The sequence below is a fragment of the Bombina bombina genome, chromosome 2 (assembly GCF_027579735.1).
Source record: "Bombina bombina isolate aBomBom1 chromosome 2, aBomBom1.pri, whole genome shotgun sequence".
NCBI lineage: Eukaryota > Metazoa > Chordata > Amphibia > Anura > Bombinatoridae > Bombina > Bombina bombina.
In genome coordinates this window covers 791,128,015-791,152,304 of record NC_069500.1, presented here as the reverse complement: position 1 = coordinate 791,152,304, position 24,290 = coordinate 791,128,015, and the positions used below count along the sequence as shown (strand labels likewise).

Genomic DNA, 24,290 nt, shown 5'->3' with positions numbered 1-24,290 from the left:
CAAGAGAATGACTGGATATGGCAGTTAGGGGAGGAGCTATATAGCAGCTCTGCTGTGGGTGATCCTCTTGCAACTTCCTGTTGGGAAGGAGAATATCCCATAAGTAATGGATGATCCGTGGACTGGATACACTTAACAAGAGAAATTAACCCTTTATGCAAGCTAGTAAAAACCTCTGATAACACTAGGATTACTGCTTACCCTTCCCCTAATGGGGACACTGTCAGCCTTTCTGAGTTAATACAGTCTCTGCAGAAAATATGACTGAACATACCTCATTGCTGTATAGCAAGAAACCGTTCCTCACACTGAAGTTTTCCTGTACTCTTCAGCTTCTGTAGGAACAGCAGTGGACCTTAGTTACAAATGCTAAGATCATCATCCTCCAGGCAGAAATCTTCATCTATGTCCTGCCTGAGAGTAAATAGTACAACACCAGTACCATTTAAAAATTAAAAAAAACCTTGATTGAAGATAAAATAAAACAGTTTAACACCTCTTCTCTTTACCCTTCCTGCTTAGAGCCAGCAAAGAGAATGACTGGGAGTGGAGTTAAGGGGGGAGCACTATAGACAGCTCTGCTGTGGTGCTTTATTTGCTACTTCCTGTCAGGAAGGACAATATCCCACAAGTTAGGATGAATCCGTGGACTTGGTACATCTTGCAAAAGAAATATAAATACAGCTCATCTTCTACAGCCCCAGATTCTCTAATATAATTGAATCTATCTCTGAATATCGGTCTATCTTGTTCCATCTATCAGTCTATTCCATTGGTCTATCTTGTTCCATCTATCAGTCTATTCCATTGGTCTATGTTGTTCCATCTATCAGTCTATTCCATTGGTCTATCTATCTTATTCTATCTATCAGTCTATTCCATTGGTCTATCTATCTTGTTCCATCTATCAATCTATTCCATTGGTCTATCTATCTTGTTCCATCTATCAATCTATTCCACTGGTCTATCTATCTTGTTCCATCTATCAATCTATTCCACTGGTCTATCTATCTTGTTCCATCGATCAATCTATTCCACTGGTCTATCTATCTTGTTCCTTCGATCAATCTATTCCATTGGTCTATCTATCTTGTTCCTTCGATCAATCTATTCCATTGGTCTATCTATCTTGTTCCTTCGATCAATCTATTCCATTGGTCTATCTATCTTGTTCCTTCGATCAATCTATTCCATTGGTCTATCTATCTTGTTCCTTCGATCAATCTATTCCATTGGTCTATCTTGTTCCATCGATCAATCTATTCCATTGGTCTATCTATCTTGTTCCATCTATCAATCGATTCCATTGGTCTATCTATCTTGTTCCATCGATCAATCTATTCCATTGGTCTATCTATCTTGTTCCATCTATCAATCGATTCCATTGGTCTATCTATCTTGTTCCATCTATCAATCTATTCCATTGGTCTATCTATCTTGTTCCATCTATCAATCTATTCCATTGGTCTATCTATCTTGTTCTATCTATCAGTCTATTCCATTGGTCTATCTATCTTGTTCCATCTATCAATCTATTCCATTGGTCTATCTATCTTGTTCCATCTATCAATCTATTCCATTGGTCTATCTATCTTGTTCCATCGATCAATCTATTCCACTGGTCTATCTATCTTGTTCCTTCGATCAATCTATTCCATTGGTCTATCTATCTTGTTCCTTCGATCAATCTATTCCATTGGTCTATCTATCTTGTTCCTTCGATCAGTCTATTCCATTGGTCTATCTATCTTGTTCCATCGATCAATCTATTCCATTGGTCTATCTATCTTGTTCCATCTATCAATCTATTCCATTGGTCTATCTATCTTGTTCCATCTATCAATCTATTCCATTGGTCTATCTATCTTGTTCCATCTATCAATCTAATCCATTGGTCTATCTATCTTGTTCCATCTATATCTGTTTCATCTGTCTATCTTGTTCCATCAGTCTATCTTGTTCCATATAGTGTAATCTACACTACTGAAAGCAAAAATATTTTATATATATATATATATATATATATATATATATATATATATATATATATATATATATATATATACAGGGAGTGCAGAATTATTAGGCAAATGAGTATTTTGACCACATCATCCTCTTTATGCATGTTGTCTTACTACAAGCTGTATAGGCTCGAAAGCCTACTACCAATTAAGCATATTAGGTGATGTGCATCTCTGTAATGAGAAGGGGTGTGGTCTAATGACATCAACACCCTATATCAGGTGTGCATAATTATAAGGCAACTTCCTTTCCTTTGGCAAAATGGGTCAAAAGAAGGACTTGACAGGCTCAGAAAAGTAAAAAATAGTGAGATATCTTGCAGAGGGATGCAGCACTCTTAAAATTGCAAAGCTTCTGAAGCGTGATCATCGAACAATCAAGCGTTTCATTCAAAATAGTCAACAGGGTCGCAAGAAGCGTGTGGAAAAACCAAGGCGCAAAATAACTGCCCATGAACTGAGAAAAGTCAAGCGTGCAGCTGCCAAGATGCCACTTGCCACCAGTTTGGCCATATTTCAGAGCTGCAACATCACTGGAGTGCCCAAAAGCACAAGGTGTGCAATACTCAGAGACATGGCCAAGGTAAGAAAGGCTGAAAGACGACCAACACTGAACAAGACACACAAGCTGAAACGTCAAGACTGGGCCAAGAAATATCTCAAGACTGATTTTTCTAAGGTTTTATGGACTGATGAAATGAGAGTGAGTCTTGATGGGCCAGATGGATGGGCCCATGGCTGGATTGGTAAAGGGCAGAGAGCTCCAGTACGACTCAGACGCCAGCAAGGTGGAGGTGGAGTACTGGTTTGGGCTGGTATCATCAAAGATGAGCTTGTGGGGCCTTTTCGGGTTGAGGATGGAGTCAAGCTCAACTCCCAGTCCTACTGCCAGTTTCTGGAAGACACCTTCTTCAAGCAGTGGTACAGGAAGAAGTCTGCATCCTTCAAGAAAAACATGATTTTCATGCAGGACAATGCTCCATCACATGCGTCCAAGTACTCCACAGCGTGGCTGGGAAGAAAGGGTATAAAAGAAGAAAATCTAATGACATGGCCTCCTTGTTCACCTGATCTGAACCCCATTGAGAACCTGTGGTCCATCATCAAATGTGAGATTTACAAGGAGGGAAAACAGTACACCTCTCTGAACAGTGTCTGGGAGGCTGTGGTTGCTGCTGCACGCAATGTTGATGGTGAACAGATCAAAACACTGACACAATCCATGGATGGCAGGCTTTTGAGTGTCCTTGCAAAGAAAGGTGGCTATATTGGTCACCGATTTGTTTTTGAATGTCAGAAATGTATATTTGTGAATGTTGAGATGTTATATTGGTTTCACTGGTAAAAATAAATAATTGAAATGGGTATATATTTGATTTTTGTTAAGTTGCCTAATAATTATGCACAGTAATAGTCACCTGCACACACAGATATCCCCCTAAAATAGCTATAACTAAAAACAAACTAAAAACTACTTCCAAAACTATTCAGCTTTGATATTAATGAGTTTTTTGGGTTCATTGAGAACATGGTTGTTGTTCAATAATAAAATTAATCCTCAAAAATACAACTTGCCTAATAATTCTGCACTCCCTGTATATATATATATATATATATATATATAAATAAAGTGCAAGAGCGGATACTTTGCTGCAAGTCTGACCTATGTTCCTAAAGCCACACTCATATGCCACTATCTAGGCCTTGGAGGTCCTTTTAATAGTACAACTTGTGGCTGAGGCTGCCGCATATACACCCCCAACACCCCCCTCCCCCCCAAAAGTAAGAAGATACTCTCATACTTGAATTCCATAAGCTGTTATTTTTGGTGGAATCTAACTTTTACATTTTGATAAAATGGAGTCTAGCGATATAGTAATACTGAAAATGGTTGTTTATTTGCTGGACGACTACTCTGTACACATGACTGAGTCTTTAGTTGTAGAATGGGACAAGACATATACCCTAACAGCAGAGAAAGAGAGCTTCTGGCTTGTGTAGTTACACTGAGCATGGAGGGGCGACAGAGCTGGTGTGCTTAGCGCTACAGAGGAGCTAAAGGAAGTAATAATGAGAGGAGAGCCCAGAAGCAGATTGCAAACGTGGGTCAGTGTACCTGATAAGGATGAGCTCTTCTACGTGGGACTGCTACAGCTCTTAGCCCAGTCAGACACAGCTGAGTTGCTCCATAGAGTCCAGAGCGAGTGGCCCTTTTTAGGATCCTATTATGCTTCAGTTATTATTATTATCGGTTATTTGTAGAGCTCCAACAGATTCCGCAGCGCTATAAACAAAGGCGGAGTACACCAAAACAATTATAGGGATCACATGGGTAGAGGGCCCTGCAAAGAGTTGCACTGTTGTAGTCAGCTCTTAAGAAGGTGATCTACAAACAGTTGGACTCTTAGGCTTACATGCTAAAGGGGTTCAGGGGATAGCAATGGAGGAGAGGAACTGGTATAAAAAAAGGTTAGTGTAGGTTGTATGCATCCCTGAACAGTAGAGTTTTTAGGGAGTGCTTGAAGCTTTCAAAACTAGGGGAGAGTCTTGTGGAGCGAGGCAGAGAGTTCCACAAGATGGGAGCCAGTCTGGAGAATGATGTTGCATCTCTACAGTATCGCAGGGACAAGTGGATCAAGAGAACGTGCAACATAATGTATACAAATCAGGGGATTAGTGACACCCCACCTTTAGGAAAGTGAGGGAAAGAGCAATTTAAAATGAAAGTGGGGGTCTTCTTAAGTGAAAGGGGGTATAGGGAAAAAGCAAAATCACTATATTTACTACAAAAATAGAAAGACAAAATAAATAAATAAATAAAATGTCCAGCGAAAGGGAAGTAGACTTAGTGCCAGCAGAGATTTCTACACCTCGTACAATGAGTATTATTTGAATACATAATTTTAATTATACACTATGATTACTTATTAAAGGGACACTAAACACATTTTCTGCAGAAATGAGAAGATAGACTGCAAATGAGATACACATATGTGACACAGTTATTGCTTGTGAACCCTGCCATGTGCTCTTTAAGTTTTCAGGACTAAAAAAATCCATCATTTGTAGATTTAAATTACAGTAAAACGAGGCAAAATAAATAATAAAGTATATTAAAAAGCTGTTTTACTCCTCATACTTAAGCATTTTATGTTACAATCTCAAAGTATTTACTGTCCCTTTAACGATATTAATTTGTTGTCCATAACGTTGAACATGAAAGATGCAAACTTTAATTTGTAAAAAACTTATGGAGAGTTTAGTTTACAAATGAAATGTTTACATATGTTTCAGCTTACCTGTGTGAGGCTTCAAGGTACTGAGTCTAGAGGAAAGCCACGACTTCTCTGTAACATCAGATCTTGGTGCTTGTAGCTCTAGCACAGGGTACTCGATCTCTGGCTGAGACTGAAAAACATTACAAACAGAATAAATTTGTTTATTGTATTGTTTTCATTTTCAGAATTCATAAACATTGTGCTTAGATTAATAAAAATGTAATGGGTAAAACCTTCAAGAAAGCAAATATGACCCAGAGGATTTGCCACAACCTTATATTTAATGCAAATTAAAGTAATTACATTACACTTGTTGAAAGGTCTAGCAAAAGAACAAATACCATGAGCTACTATAACCCACTACTTAAAGGACCACTCAATACAGTAGAATTTCAAATAAGCAAATAATTTTTTTCAGACAAATTAATTTTTTCTTCCATTTTCCGGCCCCCTGTATCATATGACAGACATTAGCCAATCACAGACTACTATACGTATACCCTGTGAGCTTGTAACCATGCTCAGTAGGATCTTGTTTCCCAGAAAGTATGAATATGAAAAGATTGTGCACAATTTGATAATGAAAGTAAATTGGAAAGTGTCTTAAAACTGCATGCTCTATCTGAATCATAAAAGTTTATTTTGCCTTGAGTGATTTACTTTTATTATCAAATGCACTTTGTTTTCTTACGGCTAGATTATGAGTTTTGCGTTATGAGTAAAAAAGCAGTGTTAAACCTCATAACTCTGCTTTTTTACTACCGCTGCTATTACGAGTCTTGTAGGTACAGCTGTCCCGCACACTTTTTTGGCCTTACCGCAAATCAACTTACGCAATTTGCATATATTCTTTTTTCAATGTGACTTCCATAGCGCCGGTATTACAAGCTTTTTTTTTTTTTTTTAGGCCAAAAAGTGAGCGGTACAGCCTATCCCGCAAGATTCGTAATGCATTCTAAAGTCAGTAGTTATGAGTTTTACACTACAAAGCTCATAACTAAAGTGCTAAAAAGTACACTAACACCCATAAACTACCTATTAACCCCGAAACCGAGGCGCCCCATGCATCGCAAACACTAAAATAAAAATATTAACCCCTATTCTGCTGCTCCCGACATCGCCGCCACTATAATAAACATATTAACCCCTAAACCGCCGCACTCCCGCATCGTAAAAACTAGTAAATATTATTAACCCCTAATCTGCTGTCCCTAACATCGCCGCCACCTACCTACATTTATTAACCCCTAATCTGCCGCCCCTAACGTCGCCGCCACTATACTATATTTATTAACCCCTAAACCTAAGTCTAACCCTAACACCCCCTAACTTAAATATAATTAAAATCTAAATAAAACCTACAAATAATAACTAAATAATTCCTATTTAAAACTAAATACTTACCTATAAAATAAAGCCTAAGCTAGCTACAATATAACTAATGGTTACATTGTAGCTAGCTTAGGTTTTATTTTTATTTAACAGGCAAGTTTGTATTTATTTTAACTAGGTAGAATAGTTACTAAATAGTTATTAACTAACTACCTAGTTAAAGGATTACTTTCCGTTATAATTATTAAGCCAAACAACTAACATATTAAAGTTAATAAACATTAATTAAAACCTACTGACCTATATTTTCTCCAAAACGAAGTTTCATAACATTTTAAAAGTTATATCTTTTATTTGCCGATGATGTCACGTTATCCTGCCCACTATTTTCAGCACTGCATGTTCAAAATACTTAAACCAATGAAATTGTGTTTAAAGCGCCATTTTGAAACCTAGGTATTGTAAACGGATTGGTACAGAGCAAAGGATACCCCCGGAGTGGGTTTGGAAAACAATTAAATTTGCAGACAAGATTTCTGATATACGGTAGAGATATGTTAATGAAATGCTATTGATAAAAAGTGTATTTGGGGAAGTTAGTTAGTAACAGGCATAGAAAATATTTACTTACAGTGGCCCTTTAAAATAAATACAAAATTTACCTGTAAAATAAAACCTAACCTAAGTTACACTAACACCTAACACTACACTACAATTAAATAAATTACCTAAATTAAATACAATTAAACAAATTAAATACAATTACCTAAACTACAAAAAACCCTCACTAAATTACACAAAATAAAAAACAAATTACAAGATATTTAAACTAATTACACCTAATCTAATAGCCCTATCAAAATAAAAAAAGCCCCCCAAAATAAAAAAAACCCTAGCCTAAACTAAACTACCAATAGCCCTTAAAAGGGCCTTTTGCGGGGCATTGCCCCAAAGAAATCAGCTCTTTTACCTAAAAAAAAAATACAAACAACCCCCCCCAACAGTAAAACCCACCACCCACACAACCAACCCCCAAAATAAAACCCTAATTAAAAAAAACCTAAGATCCCCATTGCCCTGAAAAGGGTATTTGGATGGGCATTGCACTTAAAAGGGCAATTTAGCTCTTTTGCAGCCCAAAGCCCTAACCTAAAAATAAAACCCACCCAATAAACCCTTAAAAAAACCTTAAACTAACCCCTGAAGATCCACTTACAGTTTGGAAGATCCGACATCCATCCTCAACGAAGCCGGGAGAAGTCCTCATCTAAGCGGCAAGAAGTCCTCCACTAAGCCGGGAGAAGTGGTCCTCCAGATGGGCAGAAGTCTTCATCCAGACGACATCTTCTATCTTCATCCATCCGGCACGGAGCGGGTCCATCTTCAAGACATCCGCGCGGAGCATCCTCTTCCAACGAAGTCTTCTTTCCGAATGAATGTTTCTTTAAGTGACGTCATCCAAGATGGGGTCCCTTAGATTCCGATTGGCTGATAAAATTCTATCAGCCAACAGAATTAAGTTTGAAAAAATCCTATTGGCTGATGCAATCAGCCAATAGGATTGCACTTCAATCCTATTGGCTGATCCAATCAGCCAGTAGGATTGAGCTGGCATTCTATTGGCTGATTGGAACAGCCAATAGAATGCAAGTTTAATCCTATTGGCTGATTGGCCATCTTGGATGACGTCACTTAAAGAAACAGTCATTCTGGAAGAAGACTTCGTTGGAAAAGGATGCTCCGCGCCGGATGTCTTGAAGATGGAGCCGCTCCGCGCCGGATGGATGAAGATAGAAGATGCCGCCTGGATGAAGACTTCTGCCTATCTGGAGGACCACTTCTCCCGGCTTGGATGAAGACTTCTCCCGGCTTCGTTGAGGATGGATGTCGGATCTTCAAAACTGTAAGTGAATCTTCAGCGGTTAGTGTTAGTTTTTTTTTTATTTTTTATTGGGTGGGTTTTATTTTTAGGTTAGGGCTTTGGGCTGCAATAGAGCTAAATTACCTTTAATGGGCAATGCCCATCCAAATGCCCTTTTCAGGGCAGTGGGGAGCTTAGGTTTTTTTAGTTAGGGTTTTATTTGGGGGGTTTGACTGTGTGGGTTGTGGGTTTTACTGTTGGGGGGGTTGTTTGTATTTTTTTTTTTAACAGGATAAAGAGCTGATTTCTTTGGGGCAATGCCCCGCAAAAGGCCCTTTTAAGGGCTATTGGTAAGTTTAGTTTAGGCTAGGGTTTTTTTTTTTATTTGGGGGGGGGGATTATTTTGATAGGGCTATTAGATTAGGTGTAATTAGTTTAAATATCTTGTAATTTGTTTTTATTTTGTGTAATTTAGTGTTTGTTTGTTTGTTTTTGTTATTTAGGTAATTGTATTTAATTTACTTGTATTTAATTTAGGTAATTGATTTAATTGTAGTGTTAGGTGTTAGTGTAACTTAGGTTAGGTTTTATTTTACAGGTAAATTTGTATTTATTTTAGCTAGGTAGTTAGTAAATAACTATTTAGTAACTATTCTACCTAGTTAAAATAAATACAAAACTTGCCTGTAAAATAAAAATAAACCCTAAGCTAGCTACAATGTAACCATTAGTTATATTGTAGCTATCTTCAGGTTTATTTTACAGGTAAGTATTTAGTTTTAAATAGGAATTATTTAGTTATTAATAGTAGGTTTGATTTAGATTTAATTATATTTAAGTTAGGGGGTGTTAGGGTTAGACTTAGATTTAGGGGTTAATAAATTTAGTATAGTGGCGGCGACGTTGGGGGTGGCAGATTAGGGGCTAATAAATGTAGGTAGGTGGCAGCGATGTTAGGGGCGGCAGATTAGAGGTTAATACTATTTAACTAGTGTTTGCAATGCGGGAGTGTGGCGGTTTAAGGGTTAATGTGTTTATTATAGTGGCGGCGATGTCCAGAGTGGCAGATTAGGGGTTAATCAGTATAATGTAGGTGTCGGCGGCGGCAGATTAGGGGTTAATAAGTGTAAGATTAGGGGTGTTTAGACTTGGGATTCATGTTAGGGTGTTAGGTGTAAACATAAATTTTGTTTCCCCATAGGAATCAATGGGGCTGCTTTACGTAGCTTTACGCTGCTTTATTGCAGGTGTTAGGCTTTTTTTCAGCCGGCTCTCCCCATTGATGTCTATGGGGAAATCGTGCACGAACACGTAAAACCAGCTCACCGCTGACTTAAGCAGCGTTGGTATTGGAGTGCGGTATGGAGCACAATTTTGCTCTACGCTCACTTCTTGCCTGTTAACGCCGGGTTTATGAAAACTTGTAATACCAGCGCTGTAGGGAAGTGAGCAGTGACAATAACGTGCAAGTTAGTACCGCACCACTCTTACCACAAAACTCATAATATGGCCGTTTGTATCATTTGTTGAAAAGCATACCTAGGCAGGCTCCATAATGCCCTACTGTGAGCTAGGAGGTGATAGGTGGCGACACATATGCAGCTTGTCATTGGTTCAGCAGATCTGTTTGGCTAGGTGTCATTCTGGAGCCGACTTTAACTTTGTGTTTAACTCCACTGTGCAGTGGTTAAACGCGATTATATGCAAGCAACAGTGCAATAATACAATTCTCTTACACATTACAGCATTTACTTTTGTGTTGCTTAAAATGGGCATCTCCCTTTAAATCTAGTGTTTTTCCGCATATCAGTTCTACAAGGATAATAAAGAATAATAGACTGAGGCAGATAATCTATAAAAAGCGGCAGAAGGAAAATGTCTCTGTGTAAATGGATTATTTTGCATTCATTCTGATTCATGGGCTAGAAATAAGCTTCCAGGGCACTGAGAAACAGCAGCTGTGGAATTTTAAATTAATTTTATCAGCTGCAAAACTGTAATTTGAACAATTTGCAGATTATCAGGTTGGGAAAATTCAGCATTAAAATGAATTAAACGGCTCTATTTTAATATATATTCATTTCAAATGCTTACATTTTCTGACTAACATAAATCTTAATGTCTGTATTTGTCAAACAAAATAAAATGATCTGTATGAAAAGAGTAGGAACAGGAGAAAAAAAACATTACACTCTCCTATGATGTAAATAGGTGATGTGCATTTCATACTAAGGCACCAATGCTAAAAAAATTGCTGGTCAAAACGTGGTTTTTCACTCCAACACTCGCAGGGACAGCCCTAATGGAATTCTATAAATTGTTGCATATCCAGTGTACTGACAGACATTAAAAGGGACAGTCAAGTCCCAAAAAAAAACTTTCATGATTTAAAAAGGGCATGTAATTTTAAACAACTTTCCAATTTACTTTTATCACCAATTTCGCTTTGTTCTCTTGGTATTCTTAGTTGAAAGCTAAACCTAGGAGGTTCATATGCTAATTTCTTAGACCTTGAAGGCCGCCTCTTATCTAAATGCATTTTGACAGTTTTTCACCACTAGAGGGCGTTAGTTCATGTGTTTCATATAGATAACATTGACCTCATGCACGTGAATTTACCGAGGAGTGAGCACTGATTGGCTAAAATGCAAGTCTGTCCAAAGAACTGAAATAAGGGGGCAGTTTGCAGAGGCTTAGATACAAGGCAATTACAGAGGTAAAACGTGTATTATTATAACTGTGTTGGTTATGCCAAACTAGGGAATGGGTAATTAAGGGATTATCTATCTTTTAAAAAAAACAAAAATTCTGGTGTTGACTGTCCCTTTAAACAGTAAGGGACAAATTACAAGTGGAGCGCTAAATTATCGCTGGTTATTGCTACCGCGAGCTCAGTGATCCAATCTCTGATTAATTTTCTAAAAGTGCCCGAAATGCCCTCAAAATAGAGGGTATAAAAGTTTTAATTAAAACCAACAACAACAACTGCACTAGGTAGTTTTTGGGGTCTAAAGTTGGTGGTAGTGTGTCTTTACATTGCCGTTTATTTGAAACTGTGTTCCCAGTAAATATATATGTAAATGAATATATACACATATTTATGTGTTAATATGTGTATATACACATATTAACACACAGAAATATATATGTATATAGTCATAAACATATATATTTAAAAACATGCTGCCATCTCTGTGCTATTTACCCCTTTGATGCACGAGGTTCTGATGCCATCTCTGACTGTATTTTTTAAAGTTTCATTAGTTGTTTAAATAGTGACAAAATGTAAAGTCTATAAAACAATGCGAACTACCATGTTGTAACTTAGGTTACCTTCTCTGCTGTGGCCAATTAGGGACAGTCTGGAATATAACAATGTTCTGCACTTCCATTTCTATCAGGAACTGAAATGCTCACAATTTCAGAATGGAATTACATGAAAAGGGGACAAAATAAGTAATGAAAGTATATTGCAGAGTTTTTTTTTATATATGTATGGTTTATCATTTTATATTACCAACTCAAAGTGTTTAATGTGCCTTTAAAACAAAATGTATGCATACCAGATAAATTCCTTTCTTTCCTGGCAGGGATAGTCCACGACTTCATTCATTACTGTTGGGAACATCAACACCTGGCCACCAGGAGGAGGCAAAGATACCCCAGCCAAAGGCTATAAATATCCCTCCCACTTCCCCAATCCCCCCAGTCATTCAACCGAGGGAACAGGGAAAAGCAGGAGAAACATTTTAGCGCTGCAGAATCTGTTGGTGCTCTACAAATAACCGCTAATAATAATAATAATAATAAACATTACGGTATAGAGGTGCTAGAAGAAAAAAATAACAGGGAAGCCGCCTAAAAAATATTATGGGCGGGGTTGTGGATTCTCCCTGCCAGGAAAGAAAGGAATTTATCTGGTAAGCATAAATTTTGTTTTCTTTACAAAGGCAGGGAGAGTCCACGACTTCATTCATTACTGTTGGGAACCAATACCCAAGCTCCAGAGGACACTGAATCACTGAAACGGGAGGGCAAAAAGAAAATGCGGACCCTAATCCGAGGGCACCACAGCCTGTAACACTTTTCTCCTAAAAGCTGCCTCTGCAGAAGCAAAAACATCAAATTTATAGAATTTTGAAAAAGTATGTATGGAGGAACAAGCAGCTGCCTTACAAATCTGATCCATAGAAGCTTTATTCTTAAAAGCTTATAATCCTTAGTAGCCTGAAGATAGAATGTTAAGGCACGTACAACATCCAGATTGTGGAGCAAACTTTCCTTTGAGGAAGAAGGATTAGGACAAAGGGAAGGAACAACAATCTCTTGATTGAGGTTGTGATTCGAGACTACCTTAGGTAGGAAACCTAACCTAGTACGTAAAACTGCCTTATCAGCATGGAAAATAAGGTAAGGTGGATAACACTGTAAAGCAGAGACTCTGCGAGCAGAGGCGATAGCCAACAAAAACAAAACCTTCCAGGATAGAAGCTTAAGATCAACAGAATTCATAGGCTCAAACGGAGCCTGCTGCAAAACACGAAGAACAAGGTTGAGGCTCCAAGGAGGAGCAACAGGTTTAAACACAGGCCTGATTCTAGCCAGAGCCTGAACAAAAGACTACACGTCAGGAAGATCTGCTAATCTCTTGTGCAGTATGACTGACAGGGCCGAGATCTGACCCTTCAGAGAACTGGCGGATAGACCCTTTTCCAAACCATTTTGGAGAAAGGATAGAATACGGGTAACCTTCATCTTGTGCCATGGAGGACTGCGTTCCTCACACCAATGAAGGTAAGTACGCCATACCTTGTGGTAAATACGGCGAGTGACCGGCTTGCAAGCCTGGATTAAAGTGTCTATCACACTATACGAAAAAACCTCTCTTGGATAAGACTAAACGTTGAATTTCCACGTAGTCAGTCTCAGAGAATCGAGATTTTGATTTAGGAAAGAACCCTGAGTCAGAAGGTCCGCACGACAAGGTAACCTCCATAAAGGGGAGGAGGAAATTATTATAAGATCCACAAACCAAGTTCTTCGTGGCCATGAGGGAGCTATTAGTATCACCGGAGCCTGCTCCTGCTTGATGCGAGCCAATACTCGAGGAAGAAGGGCCAATGGAGGAAAAAGATATGAGACTGAACCTCCATTGAACCGCTAATGCGTCTACCAATTCTGCTTGAGGATCCCTCGATCTGGACCGATATCTGGGTAGCTTGGTATTGAGACGAGAAGCCATGAGGTTTATCTCCGGAACCCCCCCACCTGAGAGTCATCTCTGAGAACACCTCGGGTGGAGAGCCCACTCCACCAGGTGAAAGAATTGTCGTCTGCTGACAACTCTATCATTGCTAGGGAACTTTTTGTTCCTCCCTGGTGGCTGATATAAGCCACCGAGTTTATATTGTGTGATTGGATCTTATATACTGGGCAGAACAGAGCAGGGGCCATGCCCTTAGAGCATTTAAAATCGTCTGAAGCTCCAGGATATTGATCAGAAGAGCTGATTCTTCTCGGGACCACGTCCCCTGAGCCCTCTTGGGACCCCAGACTTTTCCCCAGCCTGAGAGGCTGGCATCCGTAGTCACAATCTCCCAGGATGGTCTCAAGAAGCACTTGCCTAGGGCCAGGTGAAATTGACAGAGCCACTGAAAGAGAGAGAGTCACTTGTTAGATTGTTCAGAACAATTTGTTGAAACAAGTTTGTGTGATCTCCGTTCCACTGACGCAACATGCATAGTTGTAGAGGTCTCAGATGGAATCGCACAAAAGGAATAATGACCATGGAGGACACCATGAGACCAATTACCTCTATGCACTGAGCCACCGAAGGATTTAGTGTGGGCTGAAGGGATAGACATGCTGCCAACAGCTTGGAGCATCTCTGATCTGTCAGAAAGATCTTCATGGTTGTTCAGAGAAAAACAACCCTGGTACTGGGAAACAGGGAACTCTTTTCTAGATTTATAGTCCATCCGTGAGTTCGGAGAAGACACAAAAAAGACTCTGATATCTTTCTAAAGGAAAAGATGATGTTTGAACCAAGATATCGTCCAGGTAAGGGGCTACAGTGATACCCTGAGACCTGGCCACAGCTAGGAGAGCTCCCAAAATCTTTGTTAACATTCTGGGAGAAGTAGCTAAGCCAAATGGCAAGGCTATGTGCTGGAAGTGTTGGTCCAGGAATGCGAACCTCAGAAACTGAAAATGATCCTTGTGGATCGGGGCATGAAGGTATGCATCCTTTAAGTCTTGTGGTCATGAACTGTCCTTTTTGGATCAAGGGAAGGATGGACCTGATAGTCTCCATTTTGACACACTGCTTGTGTCATAGGGTTAAAAGGGGACTGCGACTGCAGAATAGACATCTCATGGACAACGGAGTCCTTCAAAGGTAGAAGGCTCAGAGCGCATAAAATTACCAGGGGATAAACCAGATTTTGACCCCTTCTTGGTCTTTAACACAGAACATAAGCAGACAGAACAAAATTGTGCAGGCGGGCAAACCATAGTCTCCTCACAATATAAACATGCATTTGTTACAGTGAAAGCTGAAACAGAACCCTCCGTAGCGGGTATAAGGTCTCAATATTGTAGCAACAAAAAATACATTTTAAACTCTAGCATGGCACCTCTACCCTCAGCCTTGGCTGAGGTACTTACCACCTCCTGGCTAGACAAGCGTGACCAGAATGACTTCCGACCAGCCTCAACTATAAACTGCGTCTAGTCACATGGTGCACATCTAGAGACCGCTCCCAGCTAGTAGAGAAACCATGCAAAGCTGAAAATCAGTTGCATAGCTTTAAAAAAGGCCCCAATGAGAAATTTCTCCCAAACTGCCTGCATCGTCTATCTGCGTTCTATATGAGACCAAAAAACCCTTACACAAGTGCTCCGGTTGGCAAGGAGCTAAGCAGCACACATATATTGGCCCCAAATGCTCAATAAAATAACCTTATTATAAAAGGTATTAAATGTCCCCATATCCGGAAGATAATAAAAGTATCACACTGTGAACTTTGTATTTCCATGTCTCCAAAACTTCAGGGAATTTGCAGCCCTACTAGGCATAATCCCTTAAAGTAATATAAAGGACTTACCCTCAAGGATCAAAGCTGTGGAGCAGACACAGCGCCTCAACGTCTGACAGTCTCACCATACACATCTCACAGGGACCTGAAGAGAAGGAGAAAACAGTGTAAAGCTGTAACACTGATTTCTCAGGAGGTGATAGCATTAATTCTATATAGTGGTCAGAGAACGTTCCCTGCAACATCTAGAGCCAGCCTTCACCACAACTCTCACTGAGAGGATTACGTGGTTACTCAAACACCCAGTTTACACTTGAAGGGAAAGTACCCATTAATGGACTAAAAGTTTCTTCTAACATTTCTCTGTCATCCTCCTATAGTGACAAAAGGCAAATAATGACTGGGGGGATAGGGGAAGTGGGATATTTATAGCCTTTGGATGGGGTGTCTTTGCCTCATTCTGGTGGCCAGGTGTTGATATTCCCAACAGTAATGAAGTTGTGGACTCTCCCTGCCTTTGGAAAGAAATTACTATTTACGCTGTGCATAGTTAATAGCAGATTTATTCCTGTGTAACTTACCTACAAATTTACATTTTTGATAAAATACGATATTTGGTGAACAATTTCGTTACGAATTTTGAAGCACCTTAGCAATGCAATTTTTTTCCTGAGTATTTTTGTGTCAATGGTTAAATTATTAATTTTGTAAGTTTTTTAAATTAAGAATTTTATTATGCACTTTTGTAATGTATACATCTCCTTCCTATACGAAAATGCAGTATACTCCCCTTAGCGAGATACCCGGTTTTCGGGGTAAAAAGTGTTTTTTTATAATTCAACCAGGGTAATAAAATGGTGGTCGAGCATTCTTACAGAATCTCACAAGCCCAGGGATCTTTTTAGAATTGGGCCCTAAGAACCATTGATTAGCTGCCAGACAGGATTATCATTTGTGCATTTGTACTTATTATGAGATTGCACATGTGCATTCTCAATATTTATATTTACATTATATTGAGAATGCGAATTCGATCGCCATTTTCATATTTCATAATATTGCGATTGTGTATTACACTATATAATTCATAATATTGCGATCACACTGTAGCAAGCGTGTTCTATAATGATATATATCTATAGATACACACAAAATCTGTATCAAGGTTAGTAAACCATTCCCCATGGCATAAGGAAATCAGCCTGGGTGGTAGATTATTTTTTAAAAGGGGACTATGTTTGGGTACATATGTATGGGAAAAACATGATCTTTTAGCCTGACAGATGTAATAAGGGGGTTTTCTCTGCTATTTTTGCTGTAGAAATTAAGTTTATACTAGCAGGGTAACTATTGCTAAGTCACATTTAAACTTAAGAATGCTGTAAGTGTTTTTATATTTTAAGTGTTGCTTACATAGCTAAATGCAATTTTGTTTAGATTTTCTGATTATCTTCAAATAGCATGGGTGGGAGAATTGCCCAAAATTAAGGAACCTGTATGTTAATCCTGATAAAAAATAATGTAAATACGCCTTTAATTTTTTTTATTATGCATATACATTTTTGATTTAACCCTTCAGCTGCCAAGAAAAGGCAAATTGGCGATTTAACAGATACAATTTGCCTGTTACTGACTGTAGTTTGTGCATAACTAGCTCCTAATGGGTTAAATTATTGTTTTGCTTGCTGGTTCCTGAGAAACTAATTTCCTAATTTTAAGTTAATATTGGCTTTAGTTTTAACCATAGTCAGTAAAATCAGCCGGGTGGTGCGCCCATTAAAATGGTCCGGGGAGAGCACTGGTACTGCTGACACTCTAAGCAAACACATGCACAGAGCATATCTAGATATGTTTCAGGTGCACTTTCACAGTAAAAGCTCTCACTCTAATAGTAACAGCCAGCTTTCAGCTTCCTCTCATATCTACATGTTATATAACAACAACCTGCCTCAAAAGAAATCCAGCCTATTTTTCCTCCTTCACCCTATGGAAGTAATAATTAACAAGGGGTTACTATTAAAGGGTTAAATGCCGAGGATAGTGCTAATGACCTTTGTGGAGATTAGGACTGCTACTCAGAATAGCTTGAGAGTGGGGAATTGCTGATGAGTTATTTATTTTAGTGTGGAATTCTTAAAGGGAGAGTTTTTTTTCATTTTTTTCTTATTAAAACAAATTAAGCTTACCAGATAATTTAATTTCCTTCTGTACAATGAGAGTCAACGGCGTCATTCCTTACTGTTGGGAAATACTGAACCTGGCCACCAGCAGGAGGCAAAGACACCCCAGCCAAAGGCTTAAATACCTCTCCCACTTCCCCTATCCCCTAGTCATTCTGTCGAAGGAACAGTAGGAGAAATAATCAGGGTATAAAGGGTGCCAGAAGAATAAACATAAATTTAGGTCCGCCCAACGGAGAAAAAAGTGCGGGGGCCGTGGCCTGTTCTCATACAGAAGGAAAGGAAATTATCTGGTAAGCATAATTTAGGTTTTCCTTCTTAATATGAGGAGAGTCCACGGCTTCATTCATTACTTGTGGGAAACATATATCCAAGCTCTAGCGGACACTGAATGAAAACAGGAGGGTAAAAGAGAGGCAGACCCTTATTCTGAGGGCACCACAACCTGCAAAACCTTTCTCCCAAAAGCTGCTTCAGCCGAAGCAAAAACGTCAAATTTGTAAAATTTTGAAAAGGTATTTAAGGAGGACCAGGTAGCCGCCCTACAAATCTGCTCCATAGAGGCCTCATTCTTAAATGCCCAAGATGAAGTCACAGCTCTAGTTGAATGAGCCGTAATCCTCTGAGGAGGCTTATGTCCCGCTGTTTCATATGCCAAGTGAATAATACTCCTCAACCAAAAAGATAAGGAAGTGGAAGAGGCCTTCTGCCCTCTACGCTTCCCAGAAAAGACAAAAAAACACATCCAAATTATGAAGTAACGTTCCTTCGGCAAAGGACCACATCCAAATTATGAAGTAACCGTTCTTTCGGCAAAGAAGGATTAGGACACAAGGAAGGAAACACAATCTCCTGATTGATGTTACGATCAGAAACCACCTTAGGAAGAAACCCCAACCCAGTAAAAAGAACAACCTTATCAGCATGAAAAACTAGGTAAGGGGGCTCACATTGCAAGGCCGCCATCTCAGAGACTCTGTGTGCCGAAGCAATAGCCAGTAGAAAAATAACCTTCCAAGACAGTAACTTAAAGGGACAGTCTACCATAGAATTGTTATTGTTTTAAAAGATAGATAATCCCTTTATTACCCATTCCCAAGTTTTGCATAACGAACACAGTTATATTAATATACTTTTTAACTCTGTGATTAACTTGTATCTAAGAACCTTCTTCCAGCCCCCTGATCACATGACTGTGACTGTTTATTATCTATTGTCTTAAATTTAGCATTGTGTTGTGCTAAATCTTAAATAACCCCCTGTGCCTAAATACAGTGTTATCTATATGGCCCACGTGTACTTTCTCTCTTTGTGTTGAAAAGAGATTTAAAAAGCATGTGATAAGAGGCAGCCCTCAAAGGCTTAGAAATTAGTATATGAGCCTACCTATGTTTAGTTTAAACTAAGAATACCAAGAGAAAAAAGCAAATTTGATTATAAAAGTAAATTGGAAAGTTGATTAAAATTAAAAGTCCTATCTGAATAATGAAAGTTTAATTTATACTAGACTGTCCCTTTAATGTCAATCGCATGCATAGGCTCAAATGGAGCCCTCTGCAAAACCTTAAGAACTAGATTTAAACTCCAAGGAGGAGCTGTAGGTCTAAAATCAGGCCTGATTCTAGATTGTATATCAGGAAGCTCAGCGAGCCTCTTGTGCAATAACACAGAGCCGAAATCTGTCCCTTTAGGGAACTCGCAGAAAGGCCCTTCTCCATACCATCCTGGAAAAAGGAAAGAATCCTGGAAACCTTTACCTCATGCCAGGGAAATCCACGCTCTTCACACCAGAATAAGTAGGTCCTCCACACCTTATGATAGATGCGACGAGTGACCGGCTTTCGAGCTTGAATGAGAGTATCAATCACTCTATCAGAAAAACCTGTCTTGGCTAGGACTAAGCGTTCAATCTCCACACAGTCAACCTCAGAGAATCTAGATTTTGATGACAAAAAGACCCTGTCCCAGCAGCTCCCAGCGACAAGGTAACCTCCATGAAGGAGATGAAGACATCCCCACCAGGTCCGCGAACCACATCCTTCGCGGCCATGATGGAGCAATTAGTATTGCCGAAGCTTGCTCCTGCTTGATGCGGGCCACTACACGCGGGAGAAGTGGCAAAGGTGGAAAGATGTAAACTAGACTGAACCTTCAAGGCACTGCTAATGCATCTATCAGCTCTGCCTGGGGATACTTACCGCGAGCCGTATCTGGGTAGCTTGGAATTGAGTCGGGACGCCATAAGATCTATCTCCGGTGTCCCCATCTGTTGCAAATCTCCGCAAACACCTCTGGATGGAGAAACCATTCCCCCAGATGAAAGGATTGTCTGCTGAGAAAATCCGCTTCCCAGTTGTCCACACCCGGAATGTGGATCGCTGACAGCGAGCAGTTGTGGGCCTCCACCCCTTCCAGAACCCGAGATACTTCCCTCATTGCTAGGGAGCTCCTCGTATCCCCGTGATGGTTGATGTAAGCTACCAAGGTTATGTTGTCTGATTGGAATCTGATAAACTGAGACGAATCCAGAAGAGGCCAAGCCTTCAGAGCATTGAAGATTGCTCAAAGTTCCAAAATGTTGATCGGGAGGAGAGATTCCTCTCGAGTCCACAGGCCCTGTGTGCCTTCCTGGCACCCCAAACAGCTCCCCATCCTGATAGACTTGCGTCCGTAGTCACAATCTCCCAGGATGGTCTCAAGAAGGAATATCCCCTGGGACAGGTGATCTGGAAAGAGCCACCAAGAGAGTGATTCTCTTGACCGTTTGTCCAGAGAAATCTGTTGCGACAGATCCAAGTGGTCGCCGTTCCACTGGCTCAGCATGCACAGCTGAAGAGGCCTGAGATGAAACCTGGCGAATGGAATGATGTCTATGCTGGACACCATGAGTCCAATTACCTCCATACACCGGGCCACAGAGGGCCTTAAGGAGGTCTGTAGGGCAAGACAATTGGAAGTTAGCTTGTAACGTCTCTGGTCTGTAAGAAATATCCTCATGGATATGAAATCTATTATCGTACCCAGGAATTCCACCCTGGTACTGGGAATAGGGGTGCCAAAAATAATCGCCATTGCAATGCAGCCGTTAACGATGCTGCATCGATGCAGTGCAGATCTGAATCGATTCAGGGGTCAGTGACATCATCGCACAATGTCACGTGACCCCGCCTCTCCCACTGAATGATGTGAGGGCTTAAAGTGATGGCAGACAGAGTAAATAACTTTATCATGTAAAATACATTAATTCTATGTTTTTTAACTTCAGCACGCTCAGTGCAGTTGTCTGACAAGCCGACAGCAGCCTCATGTAAACAGTGAATATTTTCTTGTATTATCGCTTCACTGTTTACTGTTGCGATCTCTGCTGCATGTTTCCTCTTTGTCAGACCCCTAGCCCAGCCCCGCCCCAAACGAGCATTTGAGTGTTGCTATTAGATACTTTTGTAAAACTTGACTTTCTATATCTAATAGCAACACTCAAATGCTCGTTTGGGGCGGGGCTGGGCTAGGGGTCTGACAAAGAGGAAACATGCAGCAGAGACCGCAACATTAAACAGTGAAGCGATAATACAAGAAAATATTCACCGTTTACACGAGGCTGCTGTCAGTTCGTCAGACCGCTCCTGTCCTGTCAGATCTCTCCTAGTCTTGAAGCAGGCGGCACAGCAGGAGGGCTTAATTAATCATGCAGCTGCACTTCACATTCACCCGGCCAGCACCTTTACCTCTAGGACACCTTATTGAAGCCGTTCAGTAAGTGGTTGGTGCAGCTGTTGATAAAGGTTCCGGTAAGAGGAAATGACATATAATTCCTTCCCAGCTGCAGATCATCATAGAGCCGTAATAAACATGTTTAGAGTGCCTACAGGATTGATTAGGTGACCCTTTGTTCATGTCAGTTAAGAGCCCTGATCATTTACGGTGACACTGCACTGCTCACACATACCATGCATTCCTTTCAAAGCTCTCCAATACCCAGAATACTAGTCTCACTGTCTCATAGGAGCTTAGGGAGCAAAATAACAGCCCATCTATGATCTAAGTGTAATGTGACAGGGTATTGTATTGTATTATAGTTGTGCTTTGTATCTGTATATAAATAAATGTATATGTTACATATAAACATATAGCCTGTTAAAAGCATATCTATTACCTTAAATCTGAATCCATTATTTCTATTTTATTTTAAATTAAATGTATATCACACATATCCTATGTTATGTATTTGGGACCTGCTCTGCTAAAAGTCAACCATTTATACACCTTGGTTCATAAACTGTGCATTATTCCCTGACAAAACAGGCAAGTCCAGAATTATTATTTAACATGCCAGGACCATAATACCTTATATCCTAAAAAACATCCCCTTAAAATATAAGTACCTCTATATAATTAATATGGGACATAGATTGTAAAAATATAGATGGGTGTTGAGCAGCATATATAGTAAAAACATAAAGAGAGTTGTTCTTAAAGTACTGCTACCTTTGCCCTCATAGTATAAATACTGCACAACTATACACAGAGGTGGAATAAAAATGGGGTCCTATGCTACTCCTGTATTTGTATGTATCTGTTAACATACAATACAATTGATTGCTCAGTTTTAGGAGTTAACAATTATAGCTATTCCCTTCATCCTTACCTGTTGCTATGGGGTGAATCTCTTATTAGGTGGACAGACAGTGGACACTGTTCATTATATAGTATCTCCCCTTATACGTGTGTGTGTGTGTGTGTGTGTGTGTGTGTGTGTGTGTGTGTGTGTGTGTGTGTATGTATGTATGTATGTATGTATGTATGTATATATATATATATATATAAAATTATGGAATAGAACATAGGTAGCACAGTTTTACAAAATCATTGTCAGCTGTTCTGCAGATACTTTACAGTGTTCAGACTTTGCTACATGCAGAAAGTATCCTTTTTATTAGAGCAGATAAAATAAAAAAGGGAGTTCTGGATACTTGAATTTGTTAATGAAAATCATGGGCAGTAATCGTGATGCATCGTGGAATCGAATCGTTGACAGGATAATCGAATCGTGAGACCAGTGAAGATGTGCACCCCTAACTGGGAACAAGAGAACTATTCCATCCATGAGATCGAAGAAGAAATAGAAGCGCTTTTTAATGGTCTTCTGCCAGCCGACAGGATGTTACCTGAACCAGGATGTCGTCTAAATATAGAGCAAAGCCCCCAGAACCTTTGTAAAGACTCTTGGGGCAGTAGCTAGACCAAATGGAAGTGCAACAAACTGGAAGTGCTGGTCCAGGAACGTGAAGTGTTCCTTGTGGATTGGAACATGAAGGTAAGCTTCCTTCAAGTCTATCGTAGTCATGAACTGTTCTTTCTGAACTAAGGGCAGAATGGACCTTATTGTCTCCATCTTGAACGAGGGGACCGACAGGAACTTGTTTAAACACTTTAGGTCCAGAATCGGGAGAAAATTACCCTCCTTCTTTGGGACCATAAAAAGGTTTGAGTAGTAGCTCAGACCTCTTTCTGCTAGAGGTACTGGTACAATTACTCCCAGGGAGGAGAGATCCCTCATGCACCCTAGAAAAGCCTCTCGTTTTTCTGGCCTTGAAAACAGGTTTGACAAGAGGAATCTGCCCCTGGGTGGATGAGATCTGAAACCTATCCTGTACCCCTTATCGATGACCTCCAGGACCCAAGGGTCTTGCACGTCCCCCAGCCAAGCCTCTGAAAAGAGAGAAAGTCTGCCCCTCACACAGTCCTAAGATGGATCGGGGGCTGCCCCGTCATGTCGACTTTGACTCGGCAGGCTTCTTGTTATGCTTGGATTTATTCCAAGACTGAGTCTGTCTACAAGTTCCCTTGGGATGATCAGGCTTCGCGGAGGGCTGCTGCCGTTGGGGTTTATCCGAAAATTAGGACCTTGTTTCTTAGGCTTGTTCTTCTTATCCTGCGGTAAAAAGGCACCCTTGCATCCAGTGACCGTGGATATGATTGAGTCTAGGCCTGGACCAAAAAAGGATGTTCCCCTTAAATGGCAGGGAAAGAAGTCTAGACTTTGAAGTCATTTCTGCAGACCAAGACTTCAGCTAGAGTGCTCTACGTGCTAGTACTGAAAAACCTGACACCTTGGCATTCAGTCGAATAATCTGCATATTTGCATCACAAATAAAATAATTAGCCACTCTCAAGGCCTTAATTCTTTCCTGGATCGTTTCAAGGGGACCTTCTACCTCAATCAATTCAGCTAAAGAGTCGCATCAATAGGTGGAGGCTCCAGCCACCGCAGCAACCGCCTCTGCCGGTTGAAATAAATATCCCGTGTGCTGAAACATCTTTCTCAACAGAGTTTCTAGCTTCTTATCCATGGGCTCTTTGAACGAGGAACTATCCTCAAGCGAGATAGTAGTGCGTTTAGCAAGCGTGGAGATAGCGCCATCCACCTTAGGGATGGAACCCCACAACTCTATTTGAGAGTCCGGAACCTGGAATCATTTCTTAAAGGAAGAAGGGGAAAAGGACGAACCAAGTCTTTCCCATTTATTCTTAATAATATTTGCCATCTTTATCGGAACTGAGAAAGTCTGTGGTACAACCCT

At 40.0% G+C, this 24,290-nt stretch overlaps 1 protein-coding gene across 1 annotated transcript in view; it reads right to left on the bottom strand.

Annotated features, from left to right (window-relative positions):
• TMEM59L (transmembrane protein 59 like) overlaps nucleotides 1-24,290 on the bottom strand; it is a 209,063-nt gene that overhangs the window by 34,039 nt on the left and 150,734 nt on the right. Inside the window, exon 5 of the mRNA XM_053702970.1 lies at nucleotides 5,321-5,429. Within this exon, the coding sequence (XP_053558945.1) occupies nucleotides 5,321-5,429 (109 nt within the window). The remainder of the gene's footprint in view (nucleotides 1-5,320; nucleotides 5,430-24,290) is intronic.